The sequence below is a fragment of the Lithobates pipiens genome, unplaced genomic scaffold, assembly GCF_037356315.1.
Source record: "Lithobates pipiens isolate NorthernLeopardFrog02 unplaced genomic scaffold, aLitPip1_a1.2 Scaffold_19, whole genome shotgun sequence".
Classification (NCBI taxonomy): Eukaryota; Metazoa; Chordata; class Amphibia; order Anura; family Ranidae; genus Lithobates; species Lithobates pipiens.
Window position 1 is genome coordinate 356913663 of NW_027507764.1, and position 26167 is coordinate 356939829.

Consider the following 26167-nt stretch of genomic DNA (forward strand, 5'->3'; position numbering starts at 1 on the left):
ATGTATTCTGCTACATGTTTTTGGTAAAAAAAATTCCGTTAAGTGTATAATAATTGGTTTGTGTGATCACGGACATATGTACGCAAATGATCATGTACATATGTGTGCAGGTGATCACGTACATATGTGTGCAGATAATCATTGGGACATGTGATTTTAGTGGGACATATGTGGGGGACATGTTTTTATTATTAGTGACATGTGTTTTTATTATTTAGGGACATGTATGTTTTGGGGACATGTGTGGGGACATTGTGTTTATACTGTGTGGTGTGTTTACTGTGTGGTGATTTGTGTGTACACTAGACTAGTGATCAGTGAGTAAAAAGCTGTAAAAAACAGCCCATACTCACTGATCATCAGCCGGCTGCAGCGATCTGCTCTCCTCTCCTCAGCGATGACTTCTGTGTGAGGAGAGGAGGAGCCGATTGCCTAGCAACCGGCTGTTTGTTTACATCTCATGACGGCCGTGATTGGACACGGCTGTCATGTGATCAGGAGGGCCAATCACAGAGCCCTCCTGCCGATCTGAGATGCGCCGTGTCTGGGTGACACGGGCGCATCGGGATCGCGCCGTTCCTGAACGTCCTATCAGGAGTAGACGGCTCCCACCCGGCCGTATATGTGCATTGGCCGGGTGGGAAGTGGTTAAATACCACCAAAAGAAAGCTCTATTTGTGTGAAGGAAATTATACAAATTTCACATGGTTACAGCATTGTATGTCCACGCAATTGTCATTCAAAGTATGACAGCGCTGAAAGCTGAAAAATGGCTTGGGCAGGAAGGGGGTGAAAGTGCCCGGTAGATAAGTGGTTAGTGGTGGTGGCACAGTGGTGTAGTAGGTAGCACTCTCGCCTAGCAGGGTTGCTGGTTTCGAATCCCAACCATGACACTACTTGCCTGGAGTTTTCATGTTCTCCCTGTGCTTGCATGGGTTTGCTCCGGGTACTCTGGTTTCCTCCCACCCTCCAAAGACATGCTGGCAGGTTAATTGGCTTCTGTCCAAAATTGGTCCTAGTATATGAATGGGGACCTTGGATTGTGGGCTCCTTGAGGGTAGGGACCAATGTGAGTGTCCAATGTACAGGGATAGGGACAATTATAGACAAGCTCCCACACTCACTCAGGTTGGACTGGTGTCTTTATTCAACCTTACTATGTAAATAAATGTTTTTTATTCTATGCATATCTTATTTTTCTTTTCATTACCATTCTGCTTGTGGTGGCCATTTTGTCTCAGGGCAGGTGATCTCCCTTTAGTTCCTGGAACTCAGCCTAGAATTATGGATCGGCCACTTGGAGCAAGTGACAGGAACTGTAAGAACAAGCAAAAAATTATTGTTTAACCACTTAAAGACCACCCGCAGCAGTTTAACTGCAGCAGGTTGGCTCTCCTGGGCGATTCGCCGTCATTGTACATCGGCCGCTTTAAGACCACTAGGGGGCTCGCAAGCCGGCGGCACGACGCCGGAGTCGATGTGCGTGGCCACCGGCCACCCGCGTTTGCTCCTAAAAGAGAGACAGAACGGGGATCTGTCAATGTAAACAGACAGATCCCCGTTCTGTCAGGGGAGAATACACAGATTGTCTGTTCCTAGTGATTAGGAACAGCAATCTGTCTCCTCCAGTCACTACACTGCACCCCCAGTTGAAAAACACCTCCCTAGGGAACACTTAACCCCTTGATTGCCCCCTAGCGTTAACCCCTTCCCTGACAGTGACATTCATACAGCAATCAGTGGCTATTTTTAGCACTGATTGCTGTATAAATGCTGTATAAATAAACAGAGTTCTCTCCCCCTCTCAGACTCCCTTCTGAGTCTCAGGCCAGCCCTATCCTGTGCTCGCTTTCTGCTCATTTAACCACTTCGGCCCCAAAGGATTTACCCCCTTTCTGACCAAGGCACTTTCTGTGATACGGCACTGCATCGCTTTAACTGACAATTGTGCGGTCGTGCAATGCTGTACCCAAACAAAATTGACGTCCTTCTTTTCCCACAAATAGAGCTTTCTTTTGGTGGTACTTGATCATCTCTCTGGTTTTTATTTTTTGCGCTATAAACAAAAAAAGAGCGCCAATTTCGGAAAAAAAAACAATATTTTGTACTTTTTGCTATAATAAATATCCTCAATTTAAAAAAAAAATTCATTTTTTTTTCTCAGTTTAGGCCGGTATGTATTCTTCTACATATTTTTGGTAATAAAAATTATAAAAAGCGTTTATTGATTGGTTTGCGCAAAAGTTATAGCGTCTACAAAATAGGGGATAGATTTATCACATTTTTATTATTATTATTTATTTTTTTACTAGCAGTGGCAGTGATCTTTATCAAGACTGTGATATTGCGGCAGACACATCGGACACATTTTTGGGTCGACTGACAATTATACAGCAATCGGTGCAAAAAAAATTGCACTGATTATTGTATAAATGTCACTGGCAGGGAAGGGGTTAACACTAGGGGCCGATCAAGGGGTTAAATGTGTTCCCTAGGTGTGTGTTCTAACTGTAAGGGGAGGGGACTGACTAGAGGGGATGACAGATCGTGGTTTCTAGCTATTATCTAGCTATTATCTGTCACTCCTCACATAACAGAACAGGGATTTGTGTGTTACCCTCGTCGGTGCACACAGTTCAGTGGGTGCGCCTGCCATCCCGCCTAAAGGAGCCGATGTATAACTACAACGACTCACAGGATTTTGCTGACCTGCTGCAGTATGACGGCGGCTGGTCGGCAAGTGGTTAAAGTCCACTTGAGCGTAAACTCAAGTGGAGCACAACATCCGGACTGGAACCAAGCCTGCCACAGAGGCTGGAATAACCCAGGCCACATTCCGCTTCAGTCTCTTACAACAGAACACATGCAAGGTGAAATATATCAATTGTCCATTACTTCACCTTGCATACGTCACAACACAGATTTCGTGATGTTCGTGTGCTCGCTCTCTACGCTCTTAGTTCATCACATGGATCTCTTCTGAAAGACTATACAATACCCAAGTGTACTGTAAGCAAAAACTTTTTTTCCCTATAAAGCAGGGAAGGGTTAGAACTATAGTCAGATTTATTGCTCTCTGGGTCCCCATATTTGAGAGCTCTTCCTGTTCTAGAAAAGAATATGACAGGGGGTGTTTTCCCCCAAAATGCAGACTGCAACTTTAGAGAGATCATTACACCTCCCAGTATACTAAACAAGGGTTTTTATTATGGTCAGTGTGCACATTGGAGAAAATTCTCATTTTCGGTTTCATGCTTCCACACTGGACTGGAGAGAGTGACATCACAGTCTTTTCAGCCAGATCCTGCCAAATATACCATGTCCTGCAAAAAATCATGAGTATGAGAAATATGTGCTGTGAATAAAATGAAATTGGGGAACGGGAGGACGAGCCGACGAGGGACCTGCAAGAGGAGGAGGGATATATACCCCCTCAGACTCCTTCTACAAATCCAGCCTGCTAACATGTAGTCAGAGTCTTCACTTGTGACATACAGTAACCCTAACTACCAAGACCTGCGGTGTACCTTGGTCTCACAGGTTGGTACGCCTAAAAGAGGGCAAAAGACACAAAGGTAGGTAAGGTATGAAAGCTTTAATGAAATAGATAACAATTAATCCAACAAAGGCACGAACGCCCTGCTAACTTCTGTATGGGGTTCGGGAATGTACCTGCTATAGCAGGATGACCTCCAGCACTCCATGTACTTAATAATGTAAGAGGGGACCCCCTGTTTAGACGCTGCCTCGATCATGAATGAATGTTCAGAGAAACGCTTTGGATTTAAACCTAATTTGGCGAATAAAATCCTACCATAAGAAATAAACACTTTTGAAGTAATAGGATGCGTGGGAAAGGGGAGCAGAGGGCTATTTGAAGGAGTCGCTACAAAAAGATTGCAGAGAGTCAAGCACTTCAACCGGACACCAATTGCTGTTGGTTCGGTAGTACTTTACCACAAACTCCTGACCAGTCTGTCTATTCTTGTTGTTAGGAAGCTGTAACTAGTAATGCTCAGGGATTCTGGTAAGACTACCTCTGAGCAGAACGGGAACATGACCGCTGGCTTGAAACACTTCTCTGGGTCGGAGGAACCCAAAGAAACTCAGATAAATAGCTGACTTGAGCACTAGGCTGGGACCTGTGCCAAAAAGGGGAAGGTGACAGTATGTCCAACATATCACAGGAAGATCTGACTGGTGATAGGCTGCCGAGATAACTGAGTTCTCCCCTGGGTCTTCTGTATACCCCTTAGCATGGCTTTCAGAGGGTGAGCTGCAAAAATGGATGGACTGTTGCAGGGACTTAAAATGCTGAATACCCGACAAATATAGCTTGATGGTACTAGCAGACAAAGCCAACTCACTGTGGCAATACACAGTAAAGTACATGACATAATTGATATCCTCAGGGCAACTACAAGGGTATAAAGACGTAAACCTGAGGAAAGTCTTCCAACCCGTCGTGTAGACTTTTAGCGAATTCCTGGAGTCCAGAATGTGTTTAATCCATGACTAACAGCGATTAAGGGGGAACTAGCTGGCCCGTCCATTCTGCTACCAGATGGTGTAAGAAATATAGGGTCATGTTGAGCCGGGATAAAGCATTAGCTGCACCGTTAAGCTCCCCACTGATGAACTCACCCCGAAAATGAAACGTATACATCAAGCCCAGCCATGTCAACCTACGCATTAAAAGACATGATCAGAAGGTACCCCGATCTACCTTTATTGACAATTTTGGCTGTGGTCAAATTATCCGTAAAGAAGATAACCAATTTGCCTGACCAAACTGGACCCCATGTGACTGCTGCTGCAAGAATCGGATAGATTTCGAACAAAGCCGAAGTAAGAGCAAACTTCAGCAGATGGAAAACCTCTGGGGGCCAACCATTCATGGCCAAAAATGGCTGTAAAACCGATTGAAGCAGGAGCGTCCGAAAACACTCTGTTGGCTGCGGGATAAACATAGATACCATTACCGTCACACAGGAACCGATCACACCTGACTAGATCAGCTCAGGCATCTGCTGATAGCTTAACAGCCGCGTCAGAATCCTGATATTGGGGGAAGAAGGGCCAGCAATCTTGACACAAATGCCCTACCGAGGGATGATTCTCATGGTGTGATTAAGCATCCCCAACAGAGACTGCCACTCCTTCTTGGAACAGACTGAAGATCAGACAAACAGATGAATGGTCTGGCGTATCCTTACCAACTTCTCCAAGGGCAGACTAGCAACCATGAGCTCAGAGTCAAGCGTGATCCCCAAAAAAGTTATAACTTTGGTCGGACCTTCCATTTTTCATGCGCAGCTAACGGGACATTTAACACCGAAAACAGTCCCGTAAGCGCATGCAGATCCCTGGGTGGGTCACCAGGGTCTTACAAAAGTAAAAAATCATCAAGATAATGAATTACCCTCTGAGCCTGAGTCAAACAAGCAAGGACTGATTTTTGACCCAAAAGTTAACCTAGTAGTGAAATAACACTGGCCGTGCCACTTGATGTCATGCCATTGCCAAAGAGCGGGACTAATAGGAAGCAGCTTAAGCATTAGTAATATCAGCTTTGGACAGCCCCTGCCTAACTGTACAATATGCTGGATCGCCAAATCCACAGCTGAATACTTCAGCGAAAAGTCCTTGGAGGGGATGAGAGAATTAAGGCTAGGAATGTGAGGCGCGGATAAATCATAAATCAAGCAATATTTATTGGAAAACTTTCCACAGACTACCCCAATGGGGCTAACCCTTCACATGCAAAACGGTGATAATAGAAAAGGCCCAATCGGGAACCCTTTGGACACTTCAGCCCGTAGTAACTCATCGACAATAGCAGGGTGACGTTCTGCTGAGCTCAAATTATTGCATTCAAAAGATTCGGTAGGAAAAGTGATAAGGCCAGTGTGGAAGCCTGATTTAAAACCCTCCAGCAAAAACTGTCTGAACTCTGGGGATGGGTGGTTTTCCAAGTAATCCCCTAGCAAGGAGATATTGACTTGGCATAGTCATGAAGCATTGCTAGGCTTGACAAGAGAGATGGGCTCTGAAACAATTAGAACAAACATGCAATAACCTGCATTGGTTTTAGTTGCAACCAGTGTAATTGTAATTATTGCATAGCTGAGGTTTACCCAGATAACGGATCTGTCTACCCATTTTATCCACTTGAGCTGAACTACCAAAAGAACCACCTGCCTGCTTGGAGGTCCCCACTTGACTAGAGGACTCACAATTTGAACAGCAAGGTGTGGTATATGCCGACTGGTAGTTGGCACATACAGGAGATTTCTGGTTGGTGAAATACCTGCAAAATAGTTCGATATCAATATTGCCCCATGTCACCACCTGGAACTGAGCCCAATTAGCCGCCACTTTTGCGGCAAAGGAACGATGATAGTCATAAAAAGTGAAACCCCCATACTTTTGCACCAAATCCACCACCTTATAAAAAGGTACAAGTCAAACTCTTCCCTCCTGCCCAGATTGACTGAACAGAAAATGTCTCTGAAAATGCCGAACGCCAGTACAAATTCCGGCACACTGAGTTTGCGACTAAGCCTGGGATCCTTGGTTTTGAGCACCACCGACACCTCTCCACAAGCAAAAGACTTGCTCTCTGTAACATCTTGGGCCGCTAGTAGTAGCAAGGCCAAATTGACATCCTTCCCTTCCAAAATAGCCTTCTTAATATTGGCAGGGATGAAATGAACCGGGGGCACAGAAGGCAATAACGCCAATGGTGAAGGCGTTGCCGAAGGTAAAGATAAGACATTACCTGTAGCCGGGCTTGGAAGCGTAGGAGCTGGGCGTGCAGCTGACACCCCAGCACTGGCTGACACTACAGCACTAACTGAGCGGGCTTCAATCACCTCCATCCTATCCTGCAGAATGGAGGTAGAGAGTGTATATAATACCGCATGTATCTGCATCAACGAGTTGTGCAGAGAAGCGTGTTCCGCGCTGGTAGATGGCATCAGTTGAGGAGATGGAAACAGCCTAAAGAGTTCCGCTTTCCTAGCCAGGAAAGAAATACCATTGTGACGAAGCTCTGTAACAAGCCTAGGTACAGTCCAACTCCTTTAAGATGGTGAGCTGCCATGCTCCGAACCCCTACAAGAGGTAGGCGTCACTCTCCGATACATATGTATATCACAACAATATCTAAGGGAAAAATTAACTCAGGGCTGCGATACCCACAGACTGTGGTGGGTAGATATGAATGATATGGGTGATGGTGCAATGTATGACATACAGGGCGAGAAGATTGTGGTCCAACAATCACTTAAAAAACGCAACCTCAGCCTGTATGGATCTGTAGACATGACAGACCCTGAAATGAAACTGCATCTAACTGAAAACCTGTGAAAGATGAGGCATACACACGCACCTTGCTGACTTTGCTTAAAACGCTTAAATCCACCTGAAACGATATCACAAGTACCTGCAGTGAAGCAACCGGACGTCAACCATGAAGAGAAACGAATGCGGGTATAAAAAACTGAAATGACGAACAATACCGTACACCAAGATGGAGACCATCCATGCCAAAATGAGCATGGCTGAACCCAACCCATGACATACAGCCTGAGCCCCTATATCCCTACCATAGCCGCACTAGTGAGCTGAAATGAACAGAAAAATGTGACATACAAATGACATCCAATTTTTTTTCATACAATTTGACATCCACTTACATACAAAATTTCCTTTTTTTTTTGTTCCTGACATATAATTTGACAAACCATTGACAGATCGCATAGCAGACAGACAATCACATGACAGGCAGATAACATGACAGACAGCTAATATGACAGACAGAACGACCAATTGAAAATACAGCAGAACCCCCCCCCCCCCCCCCCAACAGCCTACTCCCACAGTCCCCCAATCCCCATGCCCCTCTATACCTCTCTCCCCCCAGCCATACCAAAGATCAAAGACAAGAATTCATGTGTTGGTGATATGCCCATCGTTGCATTTGGGCCCACCTCCCCCCGCTCGAGGCCCACGAGGGTTCCCCCACAGTAACCTGGAGTAAAGCAATGAAATGGTGACCCCCCCCCCCTCCCCCAAAGACAATGGATGAAGCGCGGCCTCCCAACAGGCAATTCTCCCTACTGCACGAGACCCGGCAGTGACGTAAGGTCGCATCGGAAATGACGCTCGTCAGCTGTAACCACCAAAACCAGGAAGACGAGCCGATGAGGACCTGCAAGAGGAGGAGGGATCTATACCCCCTCAGACTCCTCCTACACATCCAGGCTGGCCTCTGGCTAGCCTTCTAACTTATTTGTCTTTTCCCTCCTCTAAAAAAAGAGAAGCAGCAGACTGACAAGCTTATCTTTCTGTCACTTTGTTCTACACTCCAATCAGCATACTTTTTGAACTATAGTAAAATTGATGGATCCCATGTGCTGGTCCTCTTTCCCCCATTCTGAGCTAGACTGTACAGGGACTGCAAGTGGACAATTCCAATTTGAATTCAGGTACTTACACGGCTTGCATTTAAATATATATTTCATGATTTTCTAATGTATACAGAGTTGCATTAAAAGGTACGTCTTGTATCTCTGCCTGGAGTTCAGCTTCAACTGCATTGCCCTATTTCGCAATTCAGGGGGGTACTTCATAGCAGGAAGATTTTGTTCTTTCCAGAGAATATTAACAAAAAGTGAGAACATGCTTTGATTAAAGATGTATAAAAATGTAATCCTAGATAAATACTGTAACACATGACTAACTACAAATAAATATCTCAAATCATAAAAAGGAGGGACAAAGCAACTTATGTACTTAAAACTATAAATTTACAAAAAGTGTTAAAATTGTAAGTTGATATTCAAACCTTTTTTTTTTTTTTTTTAAGCAATCCTACTAGTTTCTGGTGTTTATTTCACCAGGGTATTCATTTTTTTGGCTTCCTATCAATAATATGCTTTGTCTAGGCAGGATATATTACAATATAAAGTAAGAGGTTTGTCTCCATCTAATGGCCTCTCTGAACAATTACACCATAGTTGCACAACATCCTACCATGGTAAAAGCAGATTATCAATTGGTACCCTTACATTTGATTGTTAATAGATTTAGTATATAAGTAGCCTTGTCTTTTTATCATTTAGATATTTATTAAAGGTTATATATACAGTCACATAGTTATCTAGGATCAAATTCATCTACAGCCTTACTTGAAGTTTGTATTACTTTATAATTAGCAGTTGTAAAGAAACGTCACAAATAAATAAAATGGAACTAGAAAAGCCATGGGGGTGTGAAAACTGGAGCAGACAAAATTTGGAACAAATGAGCATGGCAAAGAAGCAGCTTCTATCTTCAACTTGTCCAGTTATGCTTTGAAAATTAAATCAGATTCTGTAGTCTCCAGTTTTGATAAATTCCCCACATTTTGTACACATTTCCCATACTGTGTACAAGCTTTTAAGATTTACACTTTTAGATCATGTGTAGAGGTATAGTAAAAAATAATAGTAAAAAAAAAAAAAAAAAAAATCACTCTTACTGTAAAAAAGTGCAAATGCAAAAATGAGCTCAATCAGAAGAAAAAATGAAAAAAAAACATACAAAAAAAATATTAATTGAAATTAAGTGATTTCAGTTTAGTATTTAAATGTCTACACTAGTTTTGTGGTATTCCAACTGGTGATTTGGATATTTCTAAGAGCAACAGAAGAGGATCGAACAGAGATTATGGTGCAGCAGGAATTATTGGATAGTGCTGGCTACACAGTGTGTGTTAGCCTTATTTGACTGTGGGAGTACTATCTCCATTCTATTTAATGTGTGAGCATTTCTTATAAAAGTCTTTGGATTAAGGCTGAACTAAACCCATTGATTTAAAGTGATTGTAAACCTCAGACATGAAATACGAACAAAAGCACATTCCTCTATAGCAGTGATGGCGAACCTTGGCACCCCAGATGTTTTGGAACTACATTTCCCCATGATGCTCTTGCACCCTGCAGTGTAGGTGAGCATCATGGGAATTGTAGTTCCAAAACATCTGGGGTGCCAAGGTTAGCCATCACTGCTCTATAGCGTGCACTTGTCTCAATTAAGGGCACCAAGCGTCATTTCTGTCTGCTGCTTCCTCTACTAACATGAATTATTTCTGACAAGTTTTTCTGACACCAAGAAGAAAAAAAAGGTGACAGGGGAGGGAGCTCCGGCTGATTGACAGCGTCATCTCTGTTCCTGTGTGCGTGTGGGGGGTGTCTCTTCCCTCCAATCAGCTGTCAGAGCTCTCCTGACTGAACTCTGCAGAGTGCGATTTCAGTTCTCTGCCCCTTTTTTTCTGAATGCTCAGTAAAGCTTTATAAGTTATGGACTTTATCTGAAATTTTCTCTCCTCTACATTTGTCTGAAAAGGTATAACTTATGTAAGGGGATTTTCTTTATTTCTGTATAAGACCTGAGGCTAGTCACTTCACTGGGTATATGTAAGGTTTTAAAACCGCTTTAACGGTTTCCAAAAACAGCTAAAGTCAAGGCATGTTGTAAATAATAACTATCACATTTGCTGTTGCCCTCAACTGAACTGTCAAGCTATCATATGTCTCGTGTCATAACTGGTCACATGAGCAGATCAATCAGGATTTTACACCTAGACAGGAGAGGTGGCGGAGGTTGCATATACAGGAACTGATCCCCTCCATTTTTGCCCTGCAGGCACCGAGTCTGCTTCTCCTCTTCTCTCTCCACCCCAGAATTCAGTGGCTGCAGGAGGAAAATGGAGAGGATCAGTTCCTGTATAAGCAGCCCCCTCCACCCCTCCTGTCCAGGTTATGCTTATTGTTACTCGGGCCTCCTATATGCCACTCCTAAACCTTGTGGATAGCCTTCTCAGAAGAGTTGAAGCTGTTATAGCTGCAAACTCAATATTGAACCCTACGGACTAAGGCTGGGAAGCCATTAAAGATTATGTGCGTGTAAAGACAGGCAAACCCAATACATTATGCAGAGAAGGTATCCAGTGTGTCCCCTCAACAACAGTACAAACAAATGGCAACCACCCCAACCTATAACTAGCCATTGCAGCAGGGAGGAATACATGGAAGGGCGACGCATATCAAAAAACTAAAATTTCCAGCTCACTTACCAGCCAGTCTGCAACCAACCAAATTGACCCATCTTAACAATTCATGTTAAAAACATTGTTTGCACACATTTGCAGGGTGCCGTGATGTGGCCACAGCAGCTTATTTGCATATGCGTGCAAACTAAACCCCTTGTTTTAACAGGGGCGCACTGGATACCTTTGCTGCAATTGTGCTTTTGCTGGATTTAAAGTGTGTCCCTAAAAACTTTTAAGGTGGAGCATGCTCCCTCCAGGCATACCTAATAAAATATGGTTGCATAAGTGTGCACACCCTCTTATAACAGTGTTCAGAATTAAGCAATCACATTCAAACTCATGTTAAATATGAGTCAGTACACACCTGCCATCTTTTAAAGTGCATCTGATTAATCCCAAATAAAGTTGAGCTGTTTTAGAAGGTCTGACATTTTCTTAGTCACATCCTACAACAAAAGCCATGGTCCGCAGAGAGCTTCCAAAAGCATCAAAAGGATCTTTGTTAAAGATTATCAGTCAGGAGACAGGTACAAAAGAATTTCCAAGGCATTAGATATACCATGGAACACAGTGAAGACAGTCATCATGTGGAGAAAATATGGCACAACAGTGACATTACCAAAAACTGGACATCCCTCCAAAATTGATGAAAAGACAAGAAAAAAATAAATAAATAAATAAAAAACTGTTTAGGGAGGCTGCCAAGAGGCCTACAGCAACATTAAAGGAGCTTCAGAAATATCTGGCAAGTACCGGCTATGTGGTACATGTGACAACAATCTCCTGTATTCACATCCAAAGTCTCCCAAAAGCATGTGGGAAAATGTGTTATGGTCCGATGAAACCAAAAAGGTTGAACTTTTTTGGCTATAATTCCAAAAGGTTTGGTGCTAAAACAAAACTGCACATTACCAAAAGAACACCATACCCACAGTGAAGCATGGTGGTGGCAGCATCATACTTCTGGGCTGTTTTTCTTAAGCTGGAACAGGGGCCTTCGTCAAGGAAGAAGGCATTATGAAAGTCCCAAATACCAGTCAATATTGGCACAAAACCTTCAGGCTTCTGCTAGAAAGCAGAACATGAAGAGGAACTTCATCTTTCAGCATTAGAATGACGCAAAACATACATCCAAATCAAAAAAGGAAGAGCTTCATCAGAAGAAGATGAAGATGAAAGTTTTGGAATGGCCCAGACCTGAATCCGATTGGAAATCTGTGGGGTGATCTGAAGTGTGCTGTGCACATGAGATACCCTTGCAATCTGACTTGTTGGGACTGTTTTTGCAAAGAAGAGTGTGCAAACATTGCCAAGTTAAGATGTGCCATGCTGATAGACTCATACCTAAACAGACTGAGTGCTGTAATAAAACCAAAAAGGTGCTTCAACAAAGTATTAGTTTAGGGTGTGCGCACTTATGCAGCCATATTAATTTTCCTTTTTTAGTTTTTACTTCCCTCCACCTAAAAGAAATCAGTTTGTTATTCAACTGAGTTGTACAGTTTATAGGTCATGTTAAAAAGAGGAGGAAAAAAAAAAAGAAGTTCTAAAATGATTTTTGTCTTTTTTTTTAAATCATAGAAACCCGACATTTTAAACAGGGGTGTGTAGACCTTTTATAGCCACGGTTAGGTGCTCCAACTTGGGAGATTCTCAAAATTAGAGTTAGGACTGCAGTACACTAGAGTGCTAATGTGTGCAAACTAAAACCCTTGTTTAACATGAACTGTTAGACAGGGTCAATTTGGTTTGCTGCAGGCTACATACTACTGTTCCCCTGCACGCTGTATCCTACATACACCTGATGCATGCGCTCTGTGCATTACATCCCAATGATTTCCTGCACTTTTTACAATACATACTACAGACCTCCTGCATTCAGTATGATTCATACACTTAACCCCTTTTCCGACATGTCTCTGCGCCTTTAGAAAGGACTGTAATACCTCCAGGCATACCTGCCCTCAATTTTTACATCGCCATACATGTTCCAAGAAGGGAACCCCGTTAGACTAGAGTTAGGAACCACACAACACAGAGGAGCTTTGACAAGGCAGTGTGGCTTGTACATATATTTGCAGATGTATGCAACTAAAACCTCTGTTTTAGAATGTAAAGATGTGCCGATTTTTATTTTTGCCCACTAGTTGGGGAGTGCACTGGGAAAATTCTGTATTGTACTAATAGCAGTACATGCCATTTCAAACACTTTTAGGGAAGCACAAGAGAATTTGTCGGGGACAGGTCAAATAAAATATTCAAAATGTGTAAAGCACTATAATAGTTCTTGTCGTGCAACTCCACTAATAAGAGTAAGTGGAACCAGAGATCTTTAAAAAGGATTTTTTTTTTCCTTCTCGATACACCACATGATATGCTGTTGGAAATTACGGAATGCCAAAAAAAAATAAAAAATAAAAATAAAAAAGGCCACGGAAGAGAGCTGTCGTTACCCAACTTAAATAACGGTTTATATATTTGTTTCAAGAGCTTGCAAAAGAGATTTTGATTTTTCGAATGATCTTTGTCAATCGGTATATAGGAGGATTCAGAGCAAAACCTTTGGTGAGATATGACGATTAAGATTCAAAGTGAATCCAAGGTGTCAAGTTGGCTTATTTTAGCTGTAAAGCAATATCGTCATAGAATGAATATAAAGTGGTGCTCAACATTCCTGAAGGGATTGTAACATTACGAAAAACTTTTTTTTTTTTTTTTTTTTTTTATAAAAACAGATTTAAGTCGGTCTTGGTTGACATTCTGGAATAGGAAAGGGAGGCAGTCTGTAAAGCAGTACAGTCCTGATTGTCTCAGAGTGTGGTTAAAACAAACTATATGAACCTGCTTGAAGCAGGGAACAGCACAGAAATGACTGTGTGCTGCTGTCCCTTGAGATTCCAGTCACAAACTGGGCTGGAGTCTGGATCAGACCAGGTCTATTCATTTTTGGTGTAATCAGCAGCTAGGTAAAGAAGCTGCTTGGAAAATGAACCTTGATCACAAACCCGGATGCCACAGGAAAAAAAAAAAAATAGTTCATTGATATTTGTTTTCACATAAGCTGCTTGCTTGAATTCTGCATTAAAGACATACAGTATGAAGACATCAAGTTAAACATATTTAGGAACTCCGAATATTCACATTTTATTAGTCAATATACAAGTTATAAATAAATAACCAGAGGAAGGCTGGACATCTGAACAGATATATACAAAAATCGGTAACCATCTTTATACAGAATGAGCAGGAATACCACAGTGCTTATGCCACAGATCTATAGCTTTATTCACAATTGGATCCGTGTTGTCTTCAGGAATCTAGAGAAGAAATACATTTTGTTAAAAACAGCAAATACTGAAAACACAGAGGCTGCCTTTGTTTAGCTCCCCCAGAAAACATGGATTTGCTTTTCTCTAGCTGCAATACTTTAAGAGCATTCTTTTCTACCTCCTCATAGCTCAGTGTCTAGCCTGCTTAGGGCATCCAAGTGAGAGCTAACAAACTCATTGACTATTTACACAGACAGACAATTGTGATTTAAAAAGCCACAAATGTGGGAAATTAACCTTTATAGCTATTTTAACCTGAGTGTGCCACCTTCTGTGTCTGAAACAAGGCCAAACATTCCAGGGTATGTAAACTTTTCATCAGGGCCATTTGGGCGATTTCTGTTATGATTTTAAAAAGGAGCCAAAAAAAAAAACAGATAATAAATGGCTTCATCTGATCACTAACCTTGAATAAAAGACAGTTTTGGCATGATTACCGTATATACTCGAGTATAAGCCGAGATTTTCAGCCTCTTTTTTGAGGCTGAAAGTGCCCCCCTCGGCTTATACTCGAGTCATCGCTGTCTGCCCGCTCGATCAGCGTGTCGAGCAGACAGACAGCGGCCATTCTGATTCAAAAGCCGCGCCTCCGGCTCCCCCTTCGCCTGTGATAGGCGGAACACTGAATTTCCCAGCAGCCTGTGTTCCGCCTATCACGGACTTCGTATCATCCTCGTACTACGGACGAGGATGATACGATGTACGTGATAGGCGGAACACAGGCTGCTGGGAAATTCAGTGTTCCGCCTATCACAGGCGAAGGCGGCGGCGCAGCTTTTGAATTTTACAATGGCCGCCGAGGCGCCGACGAACGAAGAGGGCACGGGACGGAGGCAAGGCACAGGACGGCACGGCACGGGACGGGACGGGACGGGACCGGAGGCAAGGCATGGCGGCGAGGCACGGCGGCGAGGCACGGAGGCAAGGAGGCTCGGCACGGGACGGAGGCTCGGGACAAAGGCTCAGGACACAGGTAGGCTGGACACACACACACACACACACACACGGATACACACACACACAGGGATGGATGGATGGATGGAGACACACACACACAGGGATGGATGGATGGATGGACACACACACACACACAGGGATGGATGGACGGACACACAGGGATGGACGGACACACAGGGATGGACGGACACACACACAGGGATGGACAGGCATGTCTTACCCTCGGCTTATACACGAGTCAATAAGTTTGCCAGTTTTTTTGGGGGTAAATTGGGGGCCTCGGCTTATATTCGGGTCGGCCTATACTCGAGTATATACGGTAGTCATATTTTCAATATAAATGACCAAATTTCACAAGTTCATTGAAGACAAGGATTGAAAAAAGCACCAGGACCCACGCAGTGTTCTGCAGAGTGACAACACAGCACCATCCCCCTGGGGCAACCTCTTGACTTATTAGGCAACATCTCCACTCCCATGGTAGGAAAAAGTACCCTTACCCAAATTGTTCTAGAACACTGTCCATTAAGATTCCAAAATTATACACAGTGTGAGAGATATATATTTATATTTAGTTAATCTCACACACACACAGTTTTAACGAGTCCTTAAAGTGGTTGTAAAGCCTTAAAGATTTTTCACCTTAATGCATTCTAGGTGTATATATAATTATTATTATTATTATTATTAATACTTTTTTTTTCCCTGTCCACAAACTACCTATAACCTCTCTTCCAATACGTTTAGCAAAATTGTTAAATACACACACACACACACACACGTTTTTATCATGTCTCAGTAGACTTCACTTGCTTACCTTTTCCAAAAATTCATTAATACTATCGGATTTATTCAAGGTCATAACTTTCATTTTAAAAGTTAACACGATCTCCACAGCAACAAATACAAGAATCTTGCAGGATCCACTAACAAGTTTGTCCCACACCCTACAGACAGTTGATGAAAAACAGCAGGTGTTAGAGGAGGCATTGCCGATCTGTAGCAATAACTGGTTAACAAAGTAAAACAAGAAGCATCCCGTACAAAAAAAAAAAAAAAACACTTAGGAGCCAGGTCGGTAACGGCAATCCGCACCTGTCCCTGGCCTGACATGGAGACGAGTGAGGGGAAGATAGCGCGCGCGCGCGCGCGCGCCCCCCCCCCCCCCCCCCCCCCACTTGTCTCCAAGTCATTGCCCATAGCTCTTAGAGGGACAATTTTTTTTTTCAAATGACAATGTTTTGTTTTTTTAAATTGCATTTTAGTGTAAATACGAGATGTGACCCCCCGGATCTCATATTTAAGGTGGACCCGTCATGCTTTTTTCTATTACAAGGGATTTTTACATTCCTTGTAATAGGAATAAAAGTGACTTTAAATGCGCCCTGTCCCGCCAAGCTCGCATGCAGAAGTGAACGCATACGTGAGTTGCGCCCGCACAGGAAAACGGTGTTCAAACCACACATGTGAGGTATCGCCGTGATCAGTAGAGCAAGAGCAATAATTCTAGCCCTAGACCTCCTTTGTAACTGAAAACATGCAACCTGTAGAATTTTTTTTAAATGTCGCCTATGGAGATTTTAAAGGGTAAAAAATTGTCGCCATTCCATGAGCGGACACAATTTTGAAGCGTGACATGTTGGGTATCAATTTACTCGGTGTAACATTATCGGTCACAATATAAAAAAATAAAAAAAACGGTGCCAACTATATATATATATATATATATATATATATATGTATATGTATATAATGTTTAGGGGTTCTAAGTAATGGGGAGGACATGGGCGGGCAGTGAAAGCTCCATTAGCATTGCTGGCTGTCATACCAACAGCCACCACTAGAGGACGCCAGATTCCAGAAGGAAACATAGGACCGCAGAAGGCCTCAAAGCCACGGCCTCAATTACCGTCCGGCAGCGGCACAGCCCGACGCGATCATGCCGGGGGGGGGGGGGGGGTGTACGGAGACAGGATACCCCCAGCTGTGCTGCCCCAGGTGCCAGGTCGCTAATTCTAGTCGCAAATGCGACCTGGCGCCCAGGGTTTGTCGAGCCCTCATCTGGGTATATAGGCACCTTCAGGTGATGGACACTGGCACACCCAAGACAGGAAGTTCACTCCCCTATATAACCCCTTCTCCTTCCAGGAGTACCTCAGTTTTTGTAGCAAAGCAATATACCCAAATCTCAAAAGAGGGGAGGGACCTCTGTGTGATGTAATCCAAGAAAAGGATTTTTACAGGCAAACTGTTATAAAAATCACAGTGCCATAGTATTAACTATATGGGATGTCCCATAGCAATGCTATTTGAGGGGAGGGAGACACAACCCGTAGGGAGCCTACAGACTTGAGGACCTATACTGTTGTCTGCAGTACACTGCGCCCAAAGGCAATATCCTCATGACTTTTTACATCCACCTGATAAAACCTGGTGAATGTATGTACTGAAGACCAAGTTGCGGCCTTAAAGATCTGAGCCATGGGAGGCCTGGTGCTGCTGAATCTCTAGGATGTTGATGGGCAAGGTTCTTTCGGTTCTTGACAGTTGTCCTTTCTAGTACTGCTCCCCAACATGAAAGGATGGCATCTGTTGCTACCACTCCAGATAACTGGTCTGAAGGATCTTCCGTTCAGCAGATTCTGGGTTACCAACCACCAACTGAGGCTCTGGGACACCCTTGGAGGACAGCCACATTGGTAAATCTATAGCTTGAACCATTTTGTTCCAAGCAGACAGGATGTTTTGTAACATTCTTGAATGGAACTGAGCATAGGGAACCGCTTTGAATGAAGCCACCATCTATCGTAACAACCTCATGCAAAGGCGAATGGAGGGATCTCTTTCCGACCTAACCATCTGCACCAACTCCCTTATGGCGCTGATCTTTGCCTGAAGCAACAACACCTTTTTCTGGGCTGTGTCTATGATAAAACCCAAGTACTCCAGCCTTTTTAGCTGTTTTAAAGGAAGATGTAATGTGCATGATTTTCTCAAAAACAGGCCACCGACTGGTCCATTAGCAATAGATCGTCCAGGTACATCAAGACTGTTATGCCTTGCGCCCTTAGCCTGGCTAGAGGTGGAGCCAGAACTTTTGTAAATACCCGGGATGCTGTAGTCAGCCCGAAGGGCAAGGCTACAAACTGAAAATTATGCTGTTCTACCTCGAACCGCAGAAACCTTTGGCGAGCAGGAAATATAGGAACATGCAGATATGCATCCCTGATGTCGATAGACGCCAGAAGTTCTCCTCCTTGTAGCATAGAAACCCCTGACCTGATCGACTCCATGTGAAAAGAGCGGACCTTCAGGAATGGATTTGGATTCTTTAGATCTAAAATGGGTCTGACATCTCCATTCAGTTTTGGTACCGTAAAGAGGTTTGAAAAGAACCCCAAACCTTGCTTTTCTGTGGGGATTGAGGATGATCATCTGTCCTGAAGTTCCTCCTGACAGACTTCTGAGAACTGCAGAAGTCTCCCCCCCCCCCCCCCCCCCCACCCTGGCGAGCAGTGGCGCCCTTCATAATGAGGCTTTAGAATTCTGCTTTGCAGGTTTCCGCCCCCAGGACTTCTTTTGTGCCTGGGTCTGACCCTGAAGTCAGGAGCCTTTTGCATGGAGCGTCGGCTGACCAATTTTTCAACCACAGGATCCTACGTACGTGCACAAGCGAGACGCCTGGTTAATAGAATCTTTAATGGCGTCTATAGCAAAACATAATGCCCTTGGCAGTTGACCCAAATCCCGGGCTTGTTTTACAGGAGCCTCCTTAAGGCCCTGTCTAAACTGGTTCTTTAGGGATTGACAGATGCCTATTGCAGCAACTGCATGCTGAGTAACTGCACCTGCCAAAGAAAGTCTTAACAGGAATTTCAACCTTTTATCTGTTGTCTTAAGTATTTGAGCATTGTCTACTGGACAAGTTAGACTTTTATTCATACTGGATATAGCAGCGTCAACTGTAGGTTCCCTCTTTTGGCGAATTTGTCCTCCATGGGATAGAGTACTGCAAATCTCTTTGGAGGGAGAAAATGCTTATCCGGATGATTCCATTCTGCATAAATAAGCTGTTCTAGTAATGTATGGACAGGAAATGCATGCAAAGTCTGCAGAGGTTTTAAAGGAACCCAAAGAAGAAACAGAGATTGTACCAGCAATTTCTCAGATTGCGAGGCAGAAAGGGGTTCATCCACCGTTGTTTCCTCCGAAGAGGAGTCATTGGATTGCTTTCCCGCCTGATCCCCCGAGGGTAAAACCTCATCCTCTACCCACTGTTCCCTTGATAAAAGGGTCTGAGGTGGGGGGGGGATCTACCACGCTTCTTATCCCTTTGGATGGAGGATGCGATTAACCACTTGCCGACCGCCGCACGATGATGTACGTCGACAGAATGGCACGGGCAGGCATATGGGCGTACATGTACGTCCCTGCCTTCCCGCGGGTGGGGGGCCCGATCGGTGCCAGCGGCGGTCGGTTTTCGTTCAGAAGCGATCCGGGATGAGGGGGCGGCCATTCATTCATGGCCACCCCCTCTCGATCGCTCCCGACGAATGGAAGTGAGGCGTGACATCACTTCCTCTCCTGTAATGTAAACACAGGAGAGGAAGTGATGTAATCTCTCCTCCGTGTCGGTATTTTTCGTTCCGGCACCGAGGAGAGAGGATCGGTGAGTTGCACCAACACGACACTTCACAGTAGAACATGCCAGGCACACTCACACCCCCCCTTCACCCCCCCCCAATCACCCCTGCCCCCCCAGTCACAGTGACACCAATAGCATTTTTTTTTTTTTGCATTGGTGTCATTTGTGACTGTAATAACTGTTAGGGTTAGCCCCCTTTAGCTCTAGGGTACCCCCCTAACCCCCCAATAAAGGTTTAACCCCGTGATCACCCCCCGTCGCCAGTGTCACTAAGGCTGGGTTCACATTGCAGCAGTTTATGAGAACGGATGTGATTCGCACCGCACTGCAGTGCAAATCACATCCGATCTCTGTGCGATTCGAGTTCAGCCAGATAGTATGGCTGAATTTGCGTCGCACCCGCCGCAAACTCGCACGGGACCCTTTTTTTGGTCCGCAGCAGAATCGGATCCCATGGGTGTTCACACCATGCGATCCGAGTTTGCAGATCGCACTGCGATATGCGAACTGATCTGGGGGTGTCATTAACATTTCACTGACACTCCCAGCAGTTCGCATAGGGCAGTGTGAACTGCCGCCGGGAGGCATGCGATGTGGGAACCCGCCGCGGATTCGTGGCGTTCCCGCATTGCTCCAGTGTGAACCCAGCCTAATAAGCCATCGTTTTTCTGATCGCTGTATTAGTGTCACAGGTGACGCTAGTTAGGCAGGTAGGTATTTAGGTTCGCCGCAGCTTTTTATAGCGCCAGGGACCCCCATATACTATCGCATAAAGCCCCCTGATTGCCCCCTAGTTAACCCTTTCACCAGTGATCACCATATAACTGTTACAGGTGACGCTGGTTGGTTAGTTATTTTTTTATAGTTTCAGGGCACCCGCCATTTATTACCTAGTCTCACTAGTGTACCCCTAAATTTAGGGGTGTCTACTTTCCAAAATGGGGTCATTTGGGGGGGGTTTGTGCCATCTTGGCATTTTATGGCCTTCAAAACTGTAACGCCCTTAGAAAGCCTGAAGGCGGTGCTTGGTTTTCGGGGCCCCGTACGCGGCTAGGCTCCCAAAAAGTCCCACATATGTGGTATCCCCGTACTCAGGAGAAGCAGCAGAATTTATTTTGGGGTGTCATTTCACATATACCCATGGCATGCGTGAGCAATATATCATTTAGTGACAACTTTGTGGAAAAAAAAAAAAAAAAAAAAAAGTTTGTAATTTTCCCGCAACTTTTGGCAAAATATTAAATATTCCATGGACTCAACATGCCTCTCAGCAAATAGCTTGGGGTGTCTACTTTCTAAAATGGGGTCATTTGTGGGGGGTTTGTGCCATCTTGGCATTTTATGGCCTTCAAAACTGTAATAGGTAGTGAGGAGTGAAGTCAAATATTTACACCCTTAGAAAACCTGAAGGCGGTTCTTGGCTTTCGGGGCCCCGTACGCGGCTAGGCTCCCAAAAAGTCCCACATATGTGGTATCCCCGTACTCAGGAGAAGCAGCAGAATTTATTTTGGGGTGTCATTTCACATATGCCCATAGCATGTGTGAGCAATATATCATTTAGTGACAACTTTGTGTAAAAAAAAAAAAATGGGGTCATTTGGGGGGGTTTTGTACTGCCCTGCTATTTTAGCACCTCAAGAAATGAGATAGGCAGTCGTAAACTAAAAGCTGCGTAAATTCCAGAAAACGTACCTTAGTTTGTAGATGTGACAACTTTTGCGCAAACCAATAAATATACAGTTATTGACTTTTTTTTTACCAAAGACATGTGGCTGAATACATTTTGGCCTAAATGTATGACTAAAATTGAGTTTATTGGATTTTTCTAATAACAAAAAGTAGAAAATATAATTTTTTTCAAAATTTGCGGTCTTTTTACGTTTATATCGCAAAAAAAAAAAAAAAAAAAAATCGCAGAGGCAATCAAATACCATCAAAAGAAAGCTCTATTTGTGGGAAGAAAAGGACGCAAATTTTGTTTGGGTACAACATTGCATGACCGCGCAATTACCAGTTAAAGCAGCGCAGTGCCAAATTGTAAAAAGACCTCTGGTCATTGACCAGCAAAATGGTCCGGTCTGAAAGTGGTTAAAGCTGCTAGTCTTTCCTCTAGCCCTAACAGGGCGGAGGAAAAACAAAACAAAAAAAAAAAACGCATCTTCAGTCACGTATGCTAGAAGCAGCTGCAACACCCACAGGTTCCAATGACTAGACTAGGCTAGCCACTTCTGGTATTTCAGGAGAAGATGAGCGTGGAGACATGACTAGAGCCCTCAGCACCTGGGAGTGATGTTTTAAGAACCTTTTTAAGAGGCATAGTCCAAAAGCACAAAAGCAGACGCACAAAAAAATAAAAGCCCTATTTGCTGAACTACAGTCTAGCAATAGAATGCTGCTAATAAAAGTTCAGCCTGGTGCCGAGCAAAATGTGTTTCCTCAATTTGGGAATGCCTGCAGGCAGCACCTTACATGCCCCCACCGCTCCTGTGTCCTGTGTGATCAGACAGCTGTACTCTCCAGCTACTAGCTGAGGAAAGTCTGTTTTTCTGTGTTTGGCATCCCCAGCGCCAGGTGTCCTGGTGGACACTACATCTCGCACACGGTTCAGTGCCTAAGCCACGCCCCCCCTCAGTTTATCGACTCGCTCTCCTCTTGTTTAAAGCTTCCAGTAGTCCTCGAGCTAGCAGGTGGCATTCGTGTCTGCCAGTTGGCAGACCCAGAGAGAGGAGAGGCTGGATCAAGATCCCTCATGGTGCTTTATAGGCTTCTGTGGTGAAACAAAAGCAGCATAGGGAAGCCACCGCCCAACTACCATTGTACCTCCCAGCCCCTTAGGTTCCCCTGGGGAAATTCTGTATTTGGCAAATTCTTTCCTGGATTAGGAATAACCCCTCCTCCCCCCGAAATATGCTTCTGGCCGAGACCACACACACGCACACACACGCGTGCTGTTAGCTGTGACACTAAGCTGAACTGAGAGGCAAAGTACCAAGGTATGTGCATTTAAGGCATGACATTTTACTCAAGGAAGAAAAACCCATAGGTGGACTTTTCACAGTTTCTAGGCTTCTTCCCTTACCTTATCCTCGTCGCAGGATACTGCTGACAACGGACATATCCAATCTTCACCCATCAAGGCGGGCTGTATTTAGCAAACCTTCAAAAAAGGACCAGGTCCCTTTTTATCAGGGTTCCACTCCCTTGGACCCATATAGCACCCCGCCAGGAAAACTTATAGTAATGTGAGCATGACTAAAGCACTGGGTCCTGGGGTCCAGCCCTCCAAGGAGAGATGTTACAGGCAAAACCTTGTTGTTCATATACAAGGCCCGGGTACCATCCACCTTGGCCTCAGTGGCACTTTGGATGGATCCGGTCAGTGGAGGCTGTTTAAATCCAAGAGGGATCCCTCCAGCAGAGCTCATCTACACTCATGACCAACACCTTAGACACTGGTGAAAAAAGTGAGGTACTCCTAGTAGGAGGAGGGGTTATATAGGGAGTGAACTTCCTGTCTTGGGTGTGCCAGTGACCATCACCTTAGAGAAGTGTGTGAAGCAAACATTTGCAAAACTTTTATCAAGTTTAGATCAGCTTTGGTGAAGCATTAAAAGGATAAGTACATTTTTTTTTTATTTTTATTTTTTTAAGCAAGAAATAAAAACGTGCCTTTATTTACCTGCTCTGTGCAGTTGTTTTGCACAGAGCAGTCCCGATCCTCCTCTTGTGGGGTGCCCCACTGGCACTCCAGGCCCCTCCTTTCCATTGGGTGCCCCCATGGAAAGCTGCGTCCACCGACAGTGGGACTCGTCCCCGCCCCCCGTCACTGAATTTGACAGCAGTGGGAGCCAATGGCTCCTGCTGCTGTCAAATTCTGTGAGGGAGCAGGAGGCGGGACCAAGCCACACTGTCTATAGACCTAAACAGCTCGGTTTGCGATTGAGCCAACATGTGTCCCCCACCATAGCAAGCGGTGCGCTATAAGGGCATTCAGAAGGGAGGAGGACCCAAGAGCACTGGGGGCCACTCTGTGCAAAACCATTGTAAAAGTTGTTCTTTTCTAACAATCACTTTGCAGAATGGCACGAACAGGCAAATGGGCATACAGGTACGTCCCTTTAAATTTGCTGCCGGCAGCGTGCGCCGGTCAGGACCTCCGCGAGTTTGATCGCGGGTCCCGGGGAGACACACACACACACACACACACACTATATATTATATATTTATTACGCCAACAGCCCGTCATCACACAATTCCTGTCGGAAAATCCGATGTGTACAAGGCTTAAGGCAGAAAGTGAGAGTAAATCTCCCCAGTGGAGACACTGACAGAAATATAAATAAATAAAAATGAAACCACCATCACACACACACACACACACACACACACACACACACACACACACACACACACACACACACCTCTACTCTATCCATAACTAGAAAAATGTTCTAGCTGGCGTTCTGCTCATATTTTCATATCCCCTTATTGTGCAGAATATATAGAAAGCTCAATTACAAATGATGGGGGGGCAGCACGACACCACGTATAAACAATACAACTGAGAAAAGAATGTTAAGAGAATTGGAGACACTAAAGGGGTTGATTTCTCCTTCCCAGCTTGAAACAAACATTTTTTATTAAAACATGAAGGTTAAAAAGGAAACATGTCATTCATGAACTACAAAAGCTACCACTGCTGAACCATTTCTGAAAATGCAAATTGTCTGGCTTTCAGGCCTACTATGCATTGAGTCTCCCAGAACCATTACATAGTAAGGCAGTTAGTTCTGAATTTCCCTTCTGCATACATTTTCATGATCTGTGACCTCTTGACAGGTTTCCTTTAAAGCTTCAACCACAAAGTAGCTTAGTACAAATAAAGTGAAGATATTTTTACCTTTGCAAGCTGGATGCAGGTAAACAACCGGCAAAGCACTTTCTGAACCACAAGTCATATGGGAGCTTTTCCAAAGCATTGCAGGTCTTCAGATGAGCCACCAGCCTGCTGTCCTCTAAGTTTAAGTAATGTTCAAATCCTTTTTGCTGCAAAATAGAATGATTTTGTACAGTGGTAGTAAGAAGATTCCAATGATATTACCAGGGGTATAATGATGTGTAAGGCCGCGTATACACGCGGGGACTGTTCGCTCAACTTTGTCCGCTGAACAGTGTTTCGGCGGACAGTCCGCTCGTGTGTGGGCTTTCAGCGGACAGTTTCAGCGGACAGTCTGCTGAACAAAGTTTTTCGGAAATTCCGAAAAACTGTCCGCTGAAATTTTGTTTCAGCGAACAGTCCCCTCGTGTGTAGGCTTGTTCGTCAAACTAAGTTCCGCGCATGCTCAGAAAGGATTTACACGCCGAAGTTTGCATTGCAGTGTATAGGACGTCGTTTTCTAGTCCCGTCGTACGTGCCGTTCACGTCATCGCGCACGGTTTCAGCGGACTGTTCGTTCGTCGTGTGGGGCCAAGTCCGTCTATGCTCATTTTGAGCGGACTGTCCGCTGAAACTGTTTGACGGACAAAGTTGAGCGAACAGTCCCCGCGTGTGTACGCGGCCTAAAGTGCATCTTGTTAAACATATGTGCTGTAGATCACTGTACTGTGCACATCATTGCTGCCCAAGTCCCCTTTCATGACTATACAGTATCCCACAATAGTGAGTACACCCCTCACATTTTTGTAAATATTTTATTATAATCTTTTCATGTGACAACACTGAAGAAATTACACTTTGCTACAAAGTAGTGAGTGTACAGCTTGTATAACAGTGTAAATTTGCTGTCCCCTCAAAATAATGCACACAGCCAATGATGTCTAAACCGCTGGCAACAAAAGTGAGTACACCCCTAAAAAGGTCTAAATTGGGCCCAATTAGCCATGTTACCTTCCCGATGTCATGTGACGCATTAGGGTTATAAGGTTCCAGGTGTGAACAGGTGTGTTAAACTTGGGGGGGGGGGGGGGGGGTGCTCAGACCATACACCGCACACTGCTTTAAAGTTGTCTGCATGGCAGTCATCCCAGAAGGAAGCATCTTGTGAAGATGATGCACAAGAAAGGCCCACAAACAGTTTACTGCAGACAATTAGACTAAGGACATGGATTACTGGAAGCATGTATTGTGGTCTGATGATG

General features: G+C 44.3%; 1 protein-coding gene across 2 annotated transcripts in view; it reads right to left on the minus strand.

Annotated features, from left to right (window-relative positions):
• Positions 1 to 14217: 14217 nt before the first annotated feature.
• Positions 14218 to 26167, minus strand: part of TBC1D7 (TBC1 domain family member 7) — a 35123-nt gene continuing 23173 nt past the window's right edge. For both annotated transcript variants that reach the window (XM_077492213.1, XM_077492214.1), the window contains exons 6-8: positions 24930 to 25075; positions 16202 to 16331; positions 14218 to 14415 (exon numbers count right to left, since the gene is read on the minus strand). In XM_077492213.1, coding sequence (XP_077348339.1) covers positions 14329 to 14415; positions 16202 to 16331; positions 24930 to 25075 — 363 coding nt within the window. In that variant the 3' untranslated portion in view covers positions 14218 to 14328. The remainder of the gene's footprint in view (positions 14416 to 16201; positions 16332 to 24929; positions 25076 to 26167) is intronic.